The sequence below is a fragment of the Haemorhous mexicanus genome, chromosome 1 (assembly GCF_027477595.1).
Source record: "Haemorhous mexicanus isolate bHaeMex1 chromosome 1, bHaeMex1.pri, whole genome shotgun sequence".
In the NCBI taxonomy this organism is placed as follows: Eukaryota; Metazoa; Chordata; class Aves; order Passeriformes; family Fringillidae; genus Haemorhous; species Haemorhous mexicanus.
This window is the reverse complement of record NC_082341.1, coordinates 20,471,487-20,489,863: the sequence shown is the minus strand read 5'-3', so window position 1 is coordinate 20,489,863 and position 18,377 is coordinate 20,471,487. Positions and strand designations below refer to the sequence as shown.

At 36.0% G+C, this 18,377-nt stretch overlaps 2 protein-coding genes across 3 annotated transcripts in view; both read left to right on the top strand.

Moving 5' to 3' along the window:
* Positions 1–7,477, top strand: part of STAM (signal transducing adaptor molecule) — a 32,975-nt gene extending 25,498 nt beyond the window's left edge. For both annotated transcript variants that reach the window (XM_059842292.1, XM_059842283.1), the window contains exons 11-14: positions 146–200; positions 546–699; positions 1,222–1,397; positions 2,548–7,477. In XM_059842292.1, coding sequence (XP_059698275.1) covers positions 146–200; positions 546–699; positions 1,222–1,397; positions 2,548–2,797 — 635 coding nt within the window. In that variant the 3' untranslated portion in view covers positions 2,798–7,477. The remainder of the gene's footprint in view (positions 1–145; positions 201–545; positions 700–1,221; positions 1,398–2,547) is intronic.
* The window catches only part of VIM (vimentin), a 174,927-nt gene extending 158,190 nt beyond the window's left edge, over positions 1–16,737 (top strand). The window contains exon 8 of the mRNA XM_059842394.1: positions 16,610–16,737. Coding sequence (XP_059698377.1) covers positions 16,610–16,734 — 125 coding nt within the window. The 3' untranslated portion in view covers positions 16,735–16,737. The remainder of the gene's footprint in view (positions 1–16,609) is intronic.
* The last annotated feature ends 1,640 nt before the right edge of the window (positions 16,738–18,377 follow it).

Here is an 18,377-nt window from a genome sequence, read left to right as displayed (position 1 = left end):
AAAAATTTTTTGACATACAGATTATTGTAATGAACTAAAACAAAATTGGACTATGATCTATTTCTATTTTTTTTTTATTGCTTTCTGAATTTGCAGTATGGAAATGTTTATTACTCCGATATATTTTAATGTCTTTCTATTTTAGCAATGTGCCACCAGATGGGACCTCTCATAGATGAAAAATTGGAGGATATAGACAGGTAAAAAGAAATGTCATGTGCTTTTACCAAAATTAAAATTCATTCTTAGAAACCAGAGTTGTTACTTGATAATATCTTAATTTCTGTAAATACTGGCAAAGAAAATATGTGTATTTATTAGTGGTTTCTCTGAGAAGAGGTCTGAAGATATTTTTTTTTGCCATAGTCACATAATAATTTATAGTGTTGTACCATTTGACTTTCTGGCACTTGTCAAGCATCACTTCACAGTAAATAAAAGTCTCTTAACTCACTTAATGAAATTACTCTGTGTTGTCTAACCTGTAATAAAGTTATGTAAATTGTAAAATGAACTGTATTATAACTGTAATATATGTTTTCTAGGAAACATTCAGAACTGTCAGAGCTCAATGTTAAAGCAATGGAGGCTCTTTCTTTGTATAACAAATTGATGAATGAGGACCCAATGTATTCCATGTATGCAAAACTACAAAACCAGCAGTATTACATGCAGTCATCTGGTGTTTCTGGCTCTCAGGTATGGATGTAACCCTTAAGAGCCATTGGCCTTATCAAGTTCACACTGACTGAGCAGTGTTTTCTCTTAGGATTTTTGCACAGTATGTAAAAATATAAAAATGAAAGTGTTTGTTTTCAGCTGCAAGCTTTGGATGCTCTTCTTTTATGGGTTCAAATGCTTTTATTGTTTTTCTGTTCAGTTCCTTTTGATCAATGAAAAAGCCCTTCCTGGGCTTTAAGTTGCATAAAATCAAAAAAAAATAAAACTGCCAGGGCTTTGCATAGTGGGTCAAAGGAAATAAGCAGCCAAAGGAGTACAATTTTTCCCTATCTACTAATAGATAATTCAACATGGAAAGGGTGCTATGAAAGAATTACCATTTTTAACTTCAGTAATTTAAATGCTAAATGCTCTTCACTGATATTTAGGAAAAAAAAAGGAAACCAAAATATTTGAGAAGTCTTTAAGTTCTAAAGTCCAATATTAAATAGCAAATTTTCTTGTATTTTATTTCTAATACTGCTTTATTTACCTTCCTAGGTTTATCCAGGGCAAACTCAAGGTAATGCATATTTGGTGGCAGGGAGTGCACAGATGGGCCACATCCAAGGTTACAATCTTCCTCCAGAACAGCTCCCTTCTCTCAGCCAAGGCACAGTTACTCCATCTGCCAGCTCAGTAATTCCTGGTCAGCCTGCACAGACTTCTTACACAAAGTAATTTTAAATATTTTTCTATTCAAGTTTAAATCAATTTCTATAGAGACTCTTTTTTAAATTACAGAAGTATAATTGTAAGCACAACTGACTGATACTTTAGTGCAATCATTTCCAGAGTGCTTTTTATTGGTGTCATGTATTTGGTAAAAATTCCTGACAAACTTCTTAAGTTTTTTCTTGTTTTTTAAATTTTATATAGTTTTATATTTTCTGTATACAAAATATAGAATTGATACAGCTTTATACTTTTATATAAAAAACATAGAGAAAATTGTACAGACAGGATTTAGTAGTATTAGTAGCAACTTTTTATATAGTTTTAATAACGAAGATTATATGCTGCTCTTGCTGGCTCTGAGTAATTTCTAAGAGTGTAAATTCTAATGTTCCTTTGTCAAATATCTTGCCACAGAAGAATGGGGAGAATTCTGCTCATTTTGAGAAAGTAAATGGGCTATGAATACTGACTAAAGCTTATACAGCTTGCCCAAATAAGGAAGCTAAAAGAGGCTTTTTACATTGGCTGGATGGCCAAAGATGCTAAGTTTTGGTAAAGTTACCTATATTGTGGAAAGGTTTGTGGGTTTTTGTTAATTGGTTTTTGTTTGTTTGGGTTTTTTGCTTTTGTTTACTCTCTGTGGAAAGTAATTTTATTCTAAAAAGTTGGGAGACACATCCATCTGAGTCATTAAAGTAATTGTTAGTCTTTGTCCCCAGAGGTACTTGTTTGGGATAGCAAAGCATACAATGATAAAGTGAGTTTCTGCATATTCATCTGACTTGTTTTGCTATTTAAAACAGTTTGTTGGGTTTTGGTTTTTTTTTCATGAATAGAGTGGAAGATAGATGGTATTCCATGTTGCACCTTAAAATAAATCAGAAGTACAGATACATGGTCTAATTTTAAATTCATGGGGAGTGTCTACTGTATGTTTAAATCTGAGAAGTGTGTTTGAGTTTTAATGGGAATACTCATTGGCTACAGTTTTAAATATGCAATGTGTCCAGAGTTAGAAGATTTTTGTGTGTATAAATAACAACTGAAGAAGCAATAGTTTTGCTGTTCTGTTGTTAAATTGTTTGTTAATTCTACTTTAAATATTTTTTTTCTCATTTTTGTTGTTTTGGGCTTTTTTTTTTTTTTCAGTGCAATGGTTGGTTCTGTTGCTGGAAGTACCTACTCTAACCAGCCTTCAGTGTATAGTCCACCACCTGGTACTGTTGATGTTGCTGCTTATCAGAATGCTGGAACTAATATGTCCCAGGTGCCAAACTATAACTTAGCATCTACAGCTCTGCCACAGACAGCAGGCAGTCAGCAAGCACCTCCACAACAACCACAGCCTCCACCACCTCAACAACCACAGCACAGTTACTCACAGAAGGCTCTGCTATAGGATCCAGGACTTCTGATTCCTAATCTTCTTTAACCTCTGCTAAAGGCGGTTGGCGATTCTATGAGTTCCTTCATTTAATCTCTTAAACTTTGTTTATCCTCAGCTTAATAAGAATCTCTTTGTGAACAAGTTCAATTTGCACTGACTTTTTAGGATTTTTTTTTTAATTTTGCGGAAGAACTGATATATTTAGGAAATTTAATTCCTTTTAAAATGCCTAAAATTGGTACAAGATTATTTATGTATGGTTAAATTGGCTAGTTTGTGAAAACTCAACCATTGCAAACTGTTGGGGCATATATGTTATGTACATATAGTGTGTGATTGCAGTAGTGCCCATTTTGTATAACTATGGTGGTCATGTGAATATATTTAACACAATGTTTAAAAATAATTTGCTTTACTATTTTATTTTAACCATGAACTGACAACCATTTCATAGTTTTGCCTAGTTTTAAGACAGATGCAATGTCTTTTTCCAGTGCGGGAAAACCAGTAATTCTGCATATCATGGTTACAATTACAAGCTAAGGTCTATATATGAATTTATAAACTTATCTAAGTTTCACTACTTCTTGAATTGAACACAAGTGTATCATGACTATTAGATAGCTTATCTACCAAAGTAAACTTGTTAACTAGTAAATAATTTGGGGGGATAACAGCAAATTATGATTCTGCTTCGGACATAATTACTAACTTAAAACTACTATTCAGAGGCTGCTAAATATATCATGGGACCATGAAACAGAACAGCATTTTATCATGAGAAGCATGTAATTTATTTTTCCAAGTTGTTTTTTAAAATGAGAACCAGAACTGTATTCTATGTGTGTTGGTAGAGATTACACCAAAGAAAGACAGAGGAATTGATTTAAAAGTGAAACAATGGAGTTTTAAACTGGAACACACAACATGAATTACACTATTTTATTCAAGTCTTCTTAATTAGAACATGGAGAATTATGGACATGAAAATCACTTTGCTGAACAAACCTTCAGGGCTTCATTATATCTCTTGTGGCCTTGCTTAACAATTTGTTCTGTTTACTGTTCTAACACAAACACTTCTGCCTTAAATGTCTTCAATTTCCAGTTGTACCATTTGAGTTTATTAGCCCTTCTATAATTTGAATAGTTCATGAGGCATCTCATTTAAGTTCACTTTTAGGTTACTTTAAATTCTCTTCTGCAGCAACATGCATTAGCCTGTTTTAAACCCTTGTGTTCCTCGGTAACTTAGCCACATGGCTTTGTAAAGCGTGGTATTTTCTTTCTGTGGATGAGGTGCTGCAAAAGAAATGTGGTAATGGAAGGCAGCATTTCAGGTTGAGCAGAGTTTCTTGTACAAAAACTGTTGTTACTTTGTGGTAGTCTTCCATCTTGTAATGCATCCTCATTTCATCTTTTCCAGCAGCTCTAATTCCACTAGAGCAATACTGGGTGGCTTCAACATCAGATCTGGTTTTAGTCCTGTGTGTATGTCAGAAGTTGTTTGTCTTGTGTACTATATTTTAGTGTGATGCTTCTGGAATTAAATGTTGCAATTGTACATTATACTATAAAATTAGCTCTGTTGTCCCATGTACTCCTGCATCTGTTCACAGTTACCTAACATGCCTTTGTTTCACTCTTTTAATTGACATCAGTGTTTTGCCCGATACTTTCAGATGACTGCTTTGCATAGCTTCTGACTGGGGTGGTTACCAAATGTGTCCATGGCTGATCTATTCCAGTTGGGGATGTTCTGGCCAGCTGCTTGATCTAATGCTAGAATTTTCACACATTTGTTTTCTCTAAAATTTTTAAGTATCCTTGCAAACTGTCAATAATTATTTCAGTACTTGGTGTCATCACAAAAGGCTGTGAAATTTGAAAGGAAATACTAAAGCAAAAAATAATTGTATCTGACATACTGTGTCATGGATGATTTTTTATGGATTGAAGAAGTGATGTCTTTAGAAAGGATTTGTAGTATAATTTAGTGTTCTCTGTGTGCATTAGGTGTCTTATTCCAAAATCAGATAGTCAATGCATAGAAATGTATAATTTATACACAAAAGTGAAAATAATTTTTGTATTCCATTGTTCTTAGTCCCTGATTCAAGGAGAAGTTTGAAGCATCAAGATAGTCTTTTTGATAATAACAATTGTATTCTTAGGTTTTCACATGTTGTATCACATGTTCCCTAATAAGGGCATGTAGAACTTCCCTAGAAATGACCCAGAAAAAATACATTTTGTTAGTAATTTATCATTGTTTTTAAAACTTTCGAAGTTTTTCCCTGATTTACAGAAATGCTGGATCCTGGTTTCTCATTTGAACACTGAACCCTTGTATGCATCACAGTTTTTCTGCTCTCCAACTTCCTTATTTTGGTCATTTGTCCATTTTTATGAAAATTAAAATAATCACCTTTCATGTTCATCACGACAAAAAAACCCACTTCCTAAACTTCAGTGCCCCTTTAAATTCAATATAATGAAAGTTGTGAAAAAAGACAGACATTTTCTATTTTCCTTCATATGTTTATTAAAGTCACTGCTCTAAGGTATCTCCTGTAGCAGGCTGGGAATTTTAGTTGACTTTGAATGAGAGTTCATTGTCTATAACTGGTGGAGTAGGTCACTATAATTTTAGTTCAAGTCTTAATCTTTCTGTTGCAACCTACATTTTCTATTTCACATGCAATTTTGGATTAAATTGAATTTGGAGCTCTATTACTTCATGTTGATTTTTTTAAATCAGACACATCTTTCTGCTTTGTTGTGCCCTGTATTCTTGATACTCTGAAGTGATGCCTTCTCCTGCTTTGCTAGATAATGTCACTGCATGAATTCCTACAGTCATCCTCTCATACTCTCTCTTACACCTTAGAAATGATACTTCAGTTCACCTCCTCTCTGCAAGTTTGTTATCATGAACCTGGAGATGCTATTGCTGGTGCTTCTCTGCCATGATTTATTCTCAGATTCCTTGTTCATGCATTGTTTTGACCAAGTTCACTTATGCTCTACCTTTTTATGGTGTTGAGCACTGAAATGTTAGTTAGCAGGGGAGAGCACACGTACAGCTACTGTGTGGAAAAGCTTTTTAGCAATTAAATAACGTGTCAGAATGTAAACTGAAAGTAAGGAATTGTTGGAAATGTTATTTGTATTCCAATGGAAGACCTGATTTTTGAATGTCTTGTTTCTTTAAATGTAAATTGTCAGTTTAAGGCTAAAATGTCTTCCAGATAGTTTGTATAACCCTTTTTTACTTAATCCTTTCATTAAGGAATACAAAAATGCTAATTAACTTCAGAAGGGGCATTTCAGTGTCTCGGTTAGCATGAACTGGAGCAAACTCTGGAAAGTGCCTTCTGTGCATTTCACTTCTATGAGCAAATTTTTTTTAGCCATGTATATCATCTCAATTTATGTGGGCACAACAAAGGTGTCAAGATTTACTGTAATACCTCCCAATAAAAATACTGGGGCACGATGGTAAAATTTTCTGTATTGACATCATGGCAGTGTTCTCCAGAGTGTGCAGCTGCAAGAACAGTCAAAATATATTTGCCTAACTCTGTTTAGTAACTGGTGCTGTGTAGATGTGTCTGTAATGTCATTGGCCAAAGCACATAGACACAGCAGTAAAAAGGAGCAAAATGTAAGAATTCCTGTGGTATGGAGCAGCATACTGCCCTCATGTCACAGTATTTTTATGTCAAAATACTGTTCATGAATTTTGAGGCAGGGAGAACTGAAATAAATTTGAACTTCAGAAAATTCTGCCAAATTGCAAGTGCTTAGTTATAACAGAGATAGATTTGCTTTTAATACCATATACATATTTTGCTGATCAACTCTAGGCTGCTACTTTAGTTCTCTGATTTCCTCTAGATGGCAGGAACATCAGATTTACACTGGAGAACTGCTTAATACCTCATTCACCAATTTTTTTCTCTAATATCACTTTATTTTTCACTCGTATTTCAAAGATATCTGTGCAGTCTTTATATACAAAGGTCTTGTCTTATTCTTTCTCTGCTGGGGTTCACAGAATGAAAAAAGGCATCTCTAGTTAGAGCAGCTACACTGGCACTTTGAGTTACACAACTGCACCTTCCTTTGGAGAACATGTGTGTATCTGTTTTGAAGAAAAAGGGAGCATAATTTTTCCAGCTAAGAACTGCAAGAGATATTTTTAAAGATAAAGGTAGAATTAAAGTTACAAAAACTCCCATTGCCAACAGCAGGCAGAATCATTTTTTACTCTGTTATTCAACATTAGTAGAGCTGATCAGCTCCACACTACAGCTACTCCTTTCTCATTTTCAGCTGCAGTGAAGAATATTGACCTTCATACATACACTGTCCAACACCGTAGGAAAACATGGAGAAGGCCTTGACATTTGAACATTTTGCTTCAGTATGTAAAAAACACTGCGTACATTTTTGAAGCCTTGTTTCTTAAATTAGAATGGTTGTGTTTAAAAACATTCCATTTGCTACTATGTAAATTGCAGATCTAAAATTCCCTTTTCATGCTGCTTCCTTGGGAAAAAGGTGGTAGCAGTTTTTGTTCTATCCTGCATGTTCTTCTGGAATCCAAAAAATTTTTGTCTATGTCATGAAAAAGAAAAACCTGCTGCAGTCTGCTTTGGTTTTAATAAAGTGTACACAGTAGCAAAGTGCATTTTTGTTTGGCTTTGTTTGTTTTGATGCTCCCTTTGATGTTGGCATATGTATATATTTAGATATACTGCACTGTTGTACAAGAATTGTTTTAGTAAATAACACTATTTGTAAAAACTGTTAATTGTTTTTGGTATGAATGCAAAATATTAAAGTTGGAGTATTTAGTTCATTTTGTTGCAAAGTCAATTTATAAATTTTATGGAAGAATAATCTGAAAAGGACCTCTTTTGCTGGAAAGACAGAGATACAATAAGCAAGGTCTGTTAGAAGTACTTACATTTTCTGGTTTCAGATGGAGTGTTTTTTGTTTGTTCTGGTTGGGGAGGATTTGTAGGTTTTTTGTTCTTGTTTGATGCTTACACATAAGTTACATTATCTTTTTAAACACAATCTGTCGTTGATTTCTATCAGCTAACTCAGATAATCCACTGTAGATCTTATTTCAAGTATGCTGCATGTCCTCTATCTTTCGGTAAATACAGCATCAGTATTTTAAAGAACAAATGGCAACAACTGTGTTGATATTTGTATATATTGGTTATATATGTATATATTTGGTTACAGATGAATAAGCTGATTCTATGGTAGCTTGACAGTTCATTCCATTTCTGATGACAGCAACACAAAGTAGTGTAGAGCCTGGTTTTTGATTGTTGTGAAATGTCTTGAAGATCAGGCTAAAACCTGGTTTATGAATCTTAAAGTGCTGTCAGAATTGAAGCTTAATAGACTTGACAGCTGTATGCTGTGTTCTTAAAACCATGTTAAGCATAAATTTCTTGCTTGAATTGATGTAGACACCATGGATGGGACTTAGGGAGCAGTGAGCAGTATCAGTTTGGCCTGTTTTTAGGATCTCTGCCTAAAAATGTGAGCCAAACCCCTTAGGACAAGAGGTTATGTGGATTGTGGGTTAGTTGAGTAATATAATTTGTGCCTTTCAAGAGAATATCTATTCAGTTGACAGAATTAAAAGTTCTGCAGATTGTGTAGAAATGAAACTTGTTCTGTTTTGGATCAGGGAGAGGCAATTATTGTTGAGTTTGCTTTACTGCCTATCTCTTTTAAATAGAAAGCATTTTCGTTGGGATGCCTATGATAAAAATAGATTTTTAGAGTTTGTTTCATAGTATTTAAAATTTATTGTAAAATCCGTTGCCATGAACCTGGACAAGAGATAATATGAGCATGAGTGTATTTAAGGAGCTGGAAGCAACTCTTAAACATTTGAAGAACTGGTTCATCTCTCTTCATAGCACTCACTTCATATCATATTTATGAAGCTGGAGACCATTAAGGAATTGTCTTATTAATCTAACTAGTTTTTGAAATCTCATTCTATTCTGTTGCAGGATAAAGATTTTTATCTCTCACAATATTTTTAAATTTAAATTTCTAGATTATTTTAAGTCAAGTCAAGTTTTTTTTAAGTCAGGTTTTTGTTGATACTGATTGCGATCTATGTTTTAAGTGAGAAGTGAGAATTAAGCCATTATGAGAGAACCTGTAGAAGAACTTCCACTGATTAAGGCTGATTTTTGCATTTTAAAATTCACATCAACCCTGGGAGTGTACATGGACAGCACACACTAATGAAGATAATCATATAGGGCTAAAAAAAACATGTATTTTTAGCATACAATCTTCTGATATAATATATATGGAATATGATAATTGTGTCACCTAATATTTTGCTTTGGCTTTGCTTAACCCTGTTCAGCATTGGTTTGAGCCCTTCTGCATGCAGCTTTGGTTGCTAACAAACAGTGCAGCTTTGTGCCCACACCCCATGTTCCCATGCTGGTGACATCCACTGCCTTAGCAGCTGTGCTTCGGAGCCTCGCAGAGGGACAGAGTGCAGCAGGAAGGTGGAGGCTGCTTGGCAGAGCCTGTTGTCATTGGGACACTGCTCAGTACCAAAAACTGGCTGGTCAGAGTCTCTGTTGATCACACCCTGGCTACAGGAAGCATACATATCAAAGAATGGAAGCCTTCAATGCATACATATCAAAGAATGGAAGCCTTCAATGCATACATACCTGGCCCACTCGCGGTTTTGAAGCTTCATTTACGAATGGCACTGACTTACTGAAATCACACTGGAATCTATTTCTGGCCCATTGTGATGGCTCACCCCTGTTGACTCATGCATCCTTAGGTATTTGTGGATTATGCAGATGTGTTTTATTTTGCAGTCTGTGTGCCAGACTGTCCCAAATTCCTGTGCTTTTTAAAGGAGTGTGAACACTTAGTGCCCTTGGTTTTAATGGCTTTTAGACTTGTGAAAGTTTCCCCAAATTAGTCTTTTTCTTTGCCTTGTGAAACACTGACATAGCTGATGCTGAAGAATGGTTAGGCAAATCCTTCAGCAAAAATCACATGGCCTGATGATTTATAGGTAATACAATGATTTTCATAAAAATATATTGGTTTACATAAGAACAAATGGAAGTCTCCAGAGACTGGCAGAGAAGTCATGGTTCTCTGAACCTGAGTTTGAACTCAGGGTCAGGAGCAAGCATCTCACTGAAATGTGCTATTGAAACTTTCAAATAAGTTGGTTGGGGTTGTTTTTTAGAGAAATCATGGGCAATGTCTAAAAAACACTTGTTAGGAGTGTGTTTGTTCAGAGAACTCTCTTTCCTCCTGGCGGGGTGAGGCAAAACAATTAGTGAAGAATTTTTTGCTTTATTCAAGTCCACAATCTCACTTTTTAGTCAGTTTCTTGTATCTTCTCTGGAGTCGTGATTTATATTATCTGATTGTGTCACTAATGACACTCTACTATATCCACTGGGATATTGCATTAGTAATTTTTAAACCTCTTCCTTCTCACTGAAGTATAAAGTAGGTGATTTTAATTTAGTGGTAAGAAAGGATCTTTGTTTTCTTTGGTAGGAGAATACTGTACTTAGGTATTGATACAGACATCACCATTTGGCATATGCTTTGCATGGTTAGTAGTCTTCCTCACTGATTTTTCAGTCTTTCAGTGATTGTGACTCCCAATACGAAACTGTAAGGGACATTGTGCTAAGTGGTTCTTGACTACAGATTCAGTCTGTCATAATTACCCAGAAATACTTTGTCTGAATTTCTCAGCTGAACTAGACTTGACAGGCTTTCCATAGCTTGTTACAGGTATTCAGTCTTTTCTTTTCTTTATAAAATTTGTTTGTCTTGCAGAAAGGAACAGAAGAGGCAGCTGTTGAAGGTAACTCTGGCAAAACATGGAATGTACTAGTCAATATTTGTGGGTAAAGTTCTACTTTGGAATAGCAATGACAAGCAAGGGACCATAATGAAATGGTTTTAGTCCCTGTTCTTAGTGCTTTACTGCCAAATGTGGCTTCACTTTGAGCATGATGTGTGGGGCAGGGTATCTAGGAACTGAGAAAGGTGGAGAGGTTGAAAGAAAAAAGCACGAAAGAACTTGAAGTGAATGATGAAATTAGGAGAGACAAAGAAGGAAGAAGACTTTGTGCAAATAAATGAATCTTTAACAATAAAGCTTTGTTTGTACATGCTTTGTACAGAGAGGATTCATTCAACAGAAACCCTCAATTTCTGTAAACCAAGCAGTATTTTAAGTCTGTGTCAAAAGTAAACCAGGCCTCTGAGTGAAATCAAAGTTCTGATTGGCATGTTCTGTAATTTCAAGAGATTTACAGAAGTTTTCTACTTTGGGAGCACTAGTTAAACATCTCACCCAGAAGAATTATCAAAACAAAGAAAATTAAGGATGTTTAGGGCAAGCCTTTTTGGACCTTGTTTTGACTCCAATGGCATGACATATCTTGAGCACTTAATGTTCACCTTCAGTTGTTTATATTTGCACTGAATAGTTTGTAGAGAGAATCAGATTTTATGATTTATGAAGCTCTTCAGCTTTCTTCCCCCACTATACCTCTGTTTTCTGTTTGCTACTTGGGTCTCAGCTTTAAAAGTGTATAGAAGCTCAGGATGTATATGTGGAGCATGGTTTACTGTATCCTGCTTTGCTGCCTGTGTGACATTTGCTGATTTGGTTTCCTGTGAAAACTGATGGATCAGCTCACTTCTGGTCATAGATAACAAACAGGAAGAGCTGCCAGGACTCCTAAGAAGAATAGTCCATTAAAATCCTGCATGCAGAACAGAGCTGAAGTGAGTATTTTTATTTTAGGAAGAAAAAGCAAATGTCATGTTTTGATACTGCAGAAGGAAGCTGTTCTCAGAAAATACAGATATTTTGAGTTGTTCATGATTTCAAACCCATTACTCTAAAGAAAGCTTAGATAAGGTGACAGTGTCAGAATGAAACACAGAGAGGATGAAGCTGTTTCGTGGCTGTCTGGGTGGCTTGGCAGGCTGCCACAGTGGGGCTGCCTGAGTGGCTACACAGTGCTGGGGGAAACAAAAAATGGCACAGTTGCTGCTGTACCTTCAGAATCAGACTCAGATTCTCTTATACTGGGCTGAATGCTGCAGATATCCAATTTCTGGTGGAGGTAACCTAGCTTGGGTTTAAATGCAGATAGCATAGCTGGCTACTAGTCAGTGAAAAATCAGTTTGGTTTATCTAGGGGTTCTCATGCTTGAAATAGAAGAAGTAATTTGAAATATTTAAAAGTTTCTTATATTAAATAGTGGAGATGGAAAATGGTAGAAAAGATATAGAAAAAATAAGTCTCAAAAAAGGCAAATACCTACCCTACCCTATCAGGAAACTCTTCTTAACCAGAGTAAATATTTTCATTTTATTTTTTTTTTTCTTATTTAACTGCCATTTAATCAGTCTTGCAACTTCACATTCAGGATTAAACTAACATCTAGGTTTCATATTTTCAAAATTATACCTAACTCCCACTGAAATGAGACATCAAAATAAATTTGCCACAACTGTGTCTGATCTCTTGCTATTAGCCAAGGCACCAGGAAAGGCAGATACCAAATCCAATCTCTGCCTGGTTTAGGATTCTTTCTATTCAAATACCAACAGAAATTGGAGTCTAGCCCACCCATAGACAACCTGTATCTGTATGAAAACAGGAGATGAAGCTCTGCTTCAGAACTGCTGCTCTTTGGTCCAAGAGGAGGTACAGGACTATTTTGTAGGAGAGATGGGAAGATTGTATGGGACTCCTCAGCCCTGTAGTGTTTTAAATATCCCCCTGTGTGTGGGCTGGTCTCCACTGCTGGTGCAAGAAAGGATATAATAATCGCAGAAAATACTGTGAAAGTATTGTATCCTGAATAGTTTTATTGGACAAGACATTTTTCAAGTAGGACCCAGGTGCTGTTGCCTTCCATTTTGGTCTTTGATGTGGTTTTCAGACCCACCTGGCTCCCTGCTCTTCTGAAGGAAGCTTTCATGATTGTATTTAATTGCTCCATCTGCAAACAAGTTTTATCATGATGGCACCATCTCACCCAGGAGTCACCATCATCCTGCAAGTATTGCTAGACCTTCACGGACACTGCATCAGCATGTCTTAAACTGGAGAAATGAGGCCTGTGGTGACTGCCATGCACCATGAACGTGCAGGAAAATGGAATCTGAGTCCCTTACTCAGGTGCTTCTGGCCTGAGTCATTTCAGTAGTGGCTCACCCAGCACTTCTAAGGTGGCAGGTGTTTCAGGGTGGTGTAGTGCTTACATGTATTCAACACATTTTATTAACTGTAACATTTTTTATTAACTTTGGAGCTAAAAAAATATTCAAGGCAAGACCGGTGAATTGCACAGAAATTACTATGTACAGACTTAGACTCACTCCTTCTATGTTACCAAAAGAGAAAGAGAGCAACTTAAATTCCTGTTTTCTCTTTATCTTGTCTCACTAGGCCTTGTGCAGGAGACACTACATCAAGAAGAAGTGCTAAACTCTCTATCTCTTGGAGACACACTGCCCTGAAGTTCAGTTGCAGAGGAGTAGATGGAGGAAAAAGTGAAAAGGCTCATTTTTGCAACTCCAGTAGGATCCTGAGAAGGATTAAGTCCCAAAATTGCTTTACACCAGTCCCAGCTTCATGTTTCAGCATGTGCCTTCTCACAGCAGCACTCAGCAGCACCACAGCTCCTCCTCACCTCCAGAAGCTCTGCTCTCTCTACCAGAGCTTCTCCCACACATCAGGTAGTATCAGCCTCCCTCCCTCTAGCCCTGTCTCACAGGTCAGTCTCCTTCACACATACCTCTTTAGGCTGCAATCTGCAGGGTTTTTACATGGCCTTTATTTCACTGGAAGTAGGCTGGGGGAGAACAGTTTTGAGATTCTCATCTACTTTGGCTCATAAGTTTCATTATATTGAGTATTCAATTCCATAAGCTTCTCTGGTAAGGGAAAGGAGGCAGTAACTGTGTAATCTGAAGGATGAGTTAAACATGGGATCACGAGGTTGGGTACCTGGACTGGGCTTTATGCTCAGCTGTGGCTGTTCATTTTTTGTTTCCCCCAGCACTGTGTAGCCACTCAGCTGTTCAGCCACCAGCTGGGGCTGGTGATGTTCCTGGGTGACATTGCAGTGACAGGACTCGTGCTGCAGGTCTGAAATGCTCTGTGGGAGACACCCCTGGCTCTGCACAGACCTGATGGAGCCTGCTGTGGTTTAGGGATCACCCCTGCTCGTGAAGCCAGTGTGACAATCACTCCAAACAGATTTGAGCTGCGTCTGAGTGCATAAACAATTTTGGACTAAACAAAGTGACATAATCGTTGACTAAAAAATGTCAAATAAAAACATCATTGTCTGTCTTGGCCATAGGAGAGACAAACCCAGCACATTTATGAGTAAAGCAGAAGGTGAGCTGTAGTGGGACAGGGGCCACCTCATGGTGCTGGAGCTGGCCTAAAGGGAAGTCACTGAAGCATGGAAATTCTATTCTGTTCTGTAGGAGATATTGCCAAAATAAAAGTCCTGTTGCTAAAATTAGAATGAAATCTAAACATGATCTGTGAAATAAAATTTAATTTCCCCTCCTACTATGCTGAAGCTTCAATAAGGTGTACTCAGTGACTGTTTAGTTAACATAGTAACTCATAATATTTCAGTCTTTGCTAACTTTCTGAGAAAAAAAAATCTGCAAAAAATTATAAAATGCAGAAGGCATAAATGTAAAGAATTCTTGAATCAGACATGTTTGAACATTAAATCATATATGAAACTGCAGTTCTCAGTGCCTTTACTGAAATTAGGTAAATTTCCATTAAAAAATGTGATATTCTGACTTTGGGTAAATCCTATACCATGGGTAACATTTCTAAAATTTGGGGCTAGCAGCAATTTTTAAAAGTTATCTGACATTAGGGATAGTATAATGCTTTTAGTATACATGCTTTTTAAAATTCATATTATTGTTTAATTTCATAGTTCTTTGGGAAATTGCACTGAAAACTGTTTCCTTTAAGTCAGGTGTGTGGTATTTTGCTTCTGTGTCCATCCTGAATGAGTGTTCAGGCTGGCATAGACTTACTGGCATACTGATCATGGTTGTAGACTATTATTTATAGTACAGGGTATTAAAATATTGCTCAACAACAGCTCAACAGAAGATTTGCCAAAAGAATGATTTAAAGATTTCTTGGTATCCTCTTAATACTTACAGGGATGCCAGAGTATTCCTTTTCTTGTGAGACAGGATCAAATCTGTGGTTAAGGAGTGTGGCCTATAATTTAATCCAAAATTTGATTATTTGAAGTTAAAAAGCCCAAGCAAACAAACCTCTAACTCTCTTCTCTGCAAAGAAAGCCCAGACTTTCTGCCTGTTGATCCCTTAACCTCCCTCTTGGATGTTTCTTCTTAAATGCTTTCTCCTACTGCTTTATTTTTCCAATGAAGGTTCTTGAAGGACCTCTGTGATCATGTCATGACTCTATTTTGAGTTGATAAAGACAGTGGATATGAAGACTGTCATTTCTGAATTAAACTGAATTTTCTTTGGCATATTTTCTTTGTGGTATGGCAAATAGAAAATACAAATCAGCTCTGGATCTTTTCCTATCATCTGATACTTTTTCCTATCATGTATCATCTTTTGCCATCCATTTCTAAAATATCTATTCCTCTTCATGCTTTAGAAAACACTATTTCATATATTTATTGCAACACCTCTTCTACATCACCTTTTAACCATGGTAAACAACTGGAAATGAACATACAACTCAAGGCAGTAACTGCTATTAGTAGGTTATGGCATTATTTTAATTTCAAGTGTGTCCTGCTCTGCTCCCACTGAGTTCCAAATTTTAGATTTTAGAATTATATTTTTTCCCTGGAAGAGTGGTTAGACATTGGTACAATTGGCCAAGGATGTGATGGACTCTTCCACTGTCTCTGGAAGAATTCAAGAGTTGTCTGGATTTGGATATTTGGTTTAGGGGAGATTGTAGTGGTGTTACTTTGATGGTTGGACTTGATGATCTTTAAGGTCTCTTCCAGACTTGTTGATTCTCTGTGGTTATTACGCTTGGAGAAAAAATCTTATAGACCACTGGTGCATTCACAAAATTATGACCAGGATTAAATATATGTTTTCATTTTGTTTAGAAAAGTAGTCTTATCAAAAGGCTTATTGTACCTAGACAAAAAAGACATGGCAGTCCAGCTTTTGTCTCTTGTGTAGGTAACAGAGACATGGGTCTCATTGTTCTAACATGTAGAACACAGTAATTAAAGAAAAATTCCCACAATGATAGTTAGGAGTGACTTATTACTACAGAATGAGAAAGAAAGTGAAATAGGCTGTGAAAATCAGCAAATGCTTCTACTGTAGAATTTCCTTTCTGCCTTCTGGCTGTAGGGAATTTGTAGTATGGATTTAATATAATTTTTAAAAAGTATTTTTAAAAAAGGGAGACATGTAGGGTTTCACAATTAAGGCTTGAGGTGTTGTCTTGAGGAAAAAAAAAAATTTAAAATTCTGATTTAATGTTTATTCTTTTGTACTACTCAGCACAATGATCTATATACCCTGTTGAGGGATACAGGCTCATGTTGCTATCGAACCCGAAAGAACTAACCGCACACCGCTGTTCCAAGGTGAAGAACAAAAGAAGAAGTTTATTTTTTGACTCCAACATTTATAGTTTTCCAAAAGTGACAGTGGATTGGAGGGTGACCGTGCCACCTCTCCAATGCCACTGGTCAAACCAACAGTCCATCATGTCTCTCCTCCTCCATAAAGGAATGCAAAACAATGTGTTATCTCCAGACAGTGTGTGATAAAGTTCTCCACAAGGAGGTAAACATCAGAAGGCTTAGAAAATCCTAGAAAATCAGGGCGGCAGGCTCAGGCTAAAGTTAGGTGAGACCGAGCATAAGAGTATGACGTCTAAATTGGTCTTCTATTTATTGTTCCTCCTTTGCACCATCCACTGACAGCAAAGGGAGATTAGGATGACTGTACTGCAGTTTTAGGACATGTAGGAGCTGAATATATTTGTGTATTTTCTGTTTTTTTCTTTTGGTTTTTCTTTTGGTGAGATTTGAAGTGATTATAGATGAATTTGATTTTTTGGCAGTGTATTACTGCATTATTTTTCTTTTTTTCTTTCCTCACCAGTGGTCACAATTTGTTGTTAAGATAAAGGTATTGTAAAACCAGTGCTGGACTGGATCCTCCTTATGTGTTGCTTTGTTCGTTGTGAAATTGAGACAGGATTAGGAGAAAAGGTAAAGTAGGCTCAAAAATTTTAAAGGGTATAAAGAAAATTTTATTAAAAGTAACTAAAAGAAAGGAAAATAATCAAAACAAATCCCTCAGAACATTTCTCCTCCCCCTACCACCTTTTCTTTCCTATTGACAAGGTAAAGAAACTAAACCTTAAATTTCCAGTCAGTTTACTACCTATAAAATAGTCTTTTTTCAGCTCACTTAGGGAGTTCCTCACTTAGAAGTTCCTCTTGTTAAGGTTATGGAGTCTTCTCCATAAGAAGAAAAAAACCGGTTGTCTGGTAACTCTCTATTTTGTCACGAATAACAGCCACCCAAGGAACCCTATTATCATAAAGTCCTTCCCATTTCCACAAGCCTTCCCACAACTTATCAATAAACTATGTCAACTTATAAAATATTATTTTAAAGATAAATTATTTAAAATTAAAAATTCTCATTATCTATTTCTAAAATCATATTCCTCCCTAAAAAAAAAATCTTCTTCTCCTAAAAACACAAAACTACTCTTCTCTCTTTCTCTATTCAAACTTCTCATAAAATCACAACTATTTCAGCATCTACTTAACATAAAAGCCTTTATTCAATATTAATTTGAACACTTTGATCTCCCCATAATATCATACATTATAAGAAAAAAAGAGTCTTTTCTCCATAACCTACAAAAAAATTTCAGCCCCAAAATCTAAATATCTTCTCATTCCCTCCCATCTAAGACTCAACTTCTTCCTCACTAACTTCAGTATCTTCATATTATTCCTTTACATCTTATTCCTTTCTCGCACTCAAAAAAGAAATTAAAACACTAAAAAGATTAACAACACACCTAAAGCCTACCTAAACCACCAATAATTTATAACAAAAAGATACAACTAGACTATCAAAATCAACCTCATAATTAATTTTTAGTTTTCTACACAAACTACAAAATCTCTAGTCTCAACCACACTAAAAAAAGGGCCTGATGACAAAGTCTTCACAACCACAACCTACCCTACTCTGACCAAGACTCCACAACCTCCCCATCTTCCTACCCAGCAACTATTAAGACCCACCCCACAACAAAAACAAAAAAAGGAACTGATGAACAACCTGAGAAGAAAAGGAACCCGACCCACAACAAAACCACCCAACCCAACCTAACCAAAATGAAAAAGTCAAAACTGAAACATACCACATCCTCACCAACAAAAAAAAAAAAAAAAAAAAAGAAAATTACCAAATTTTTTTGTCTTTAACAT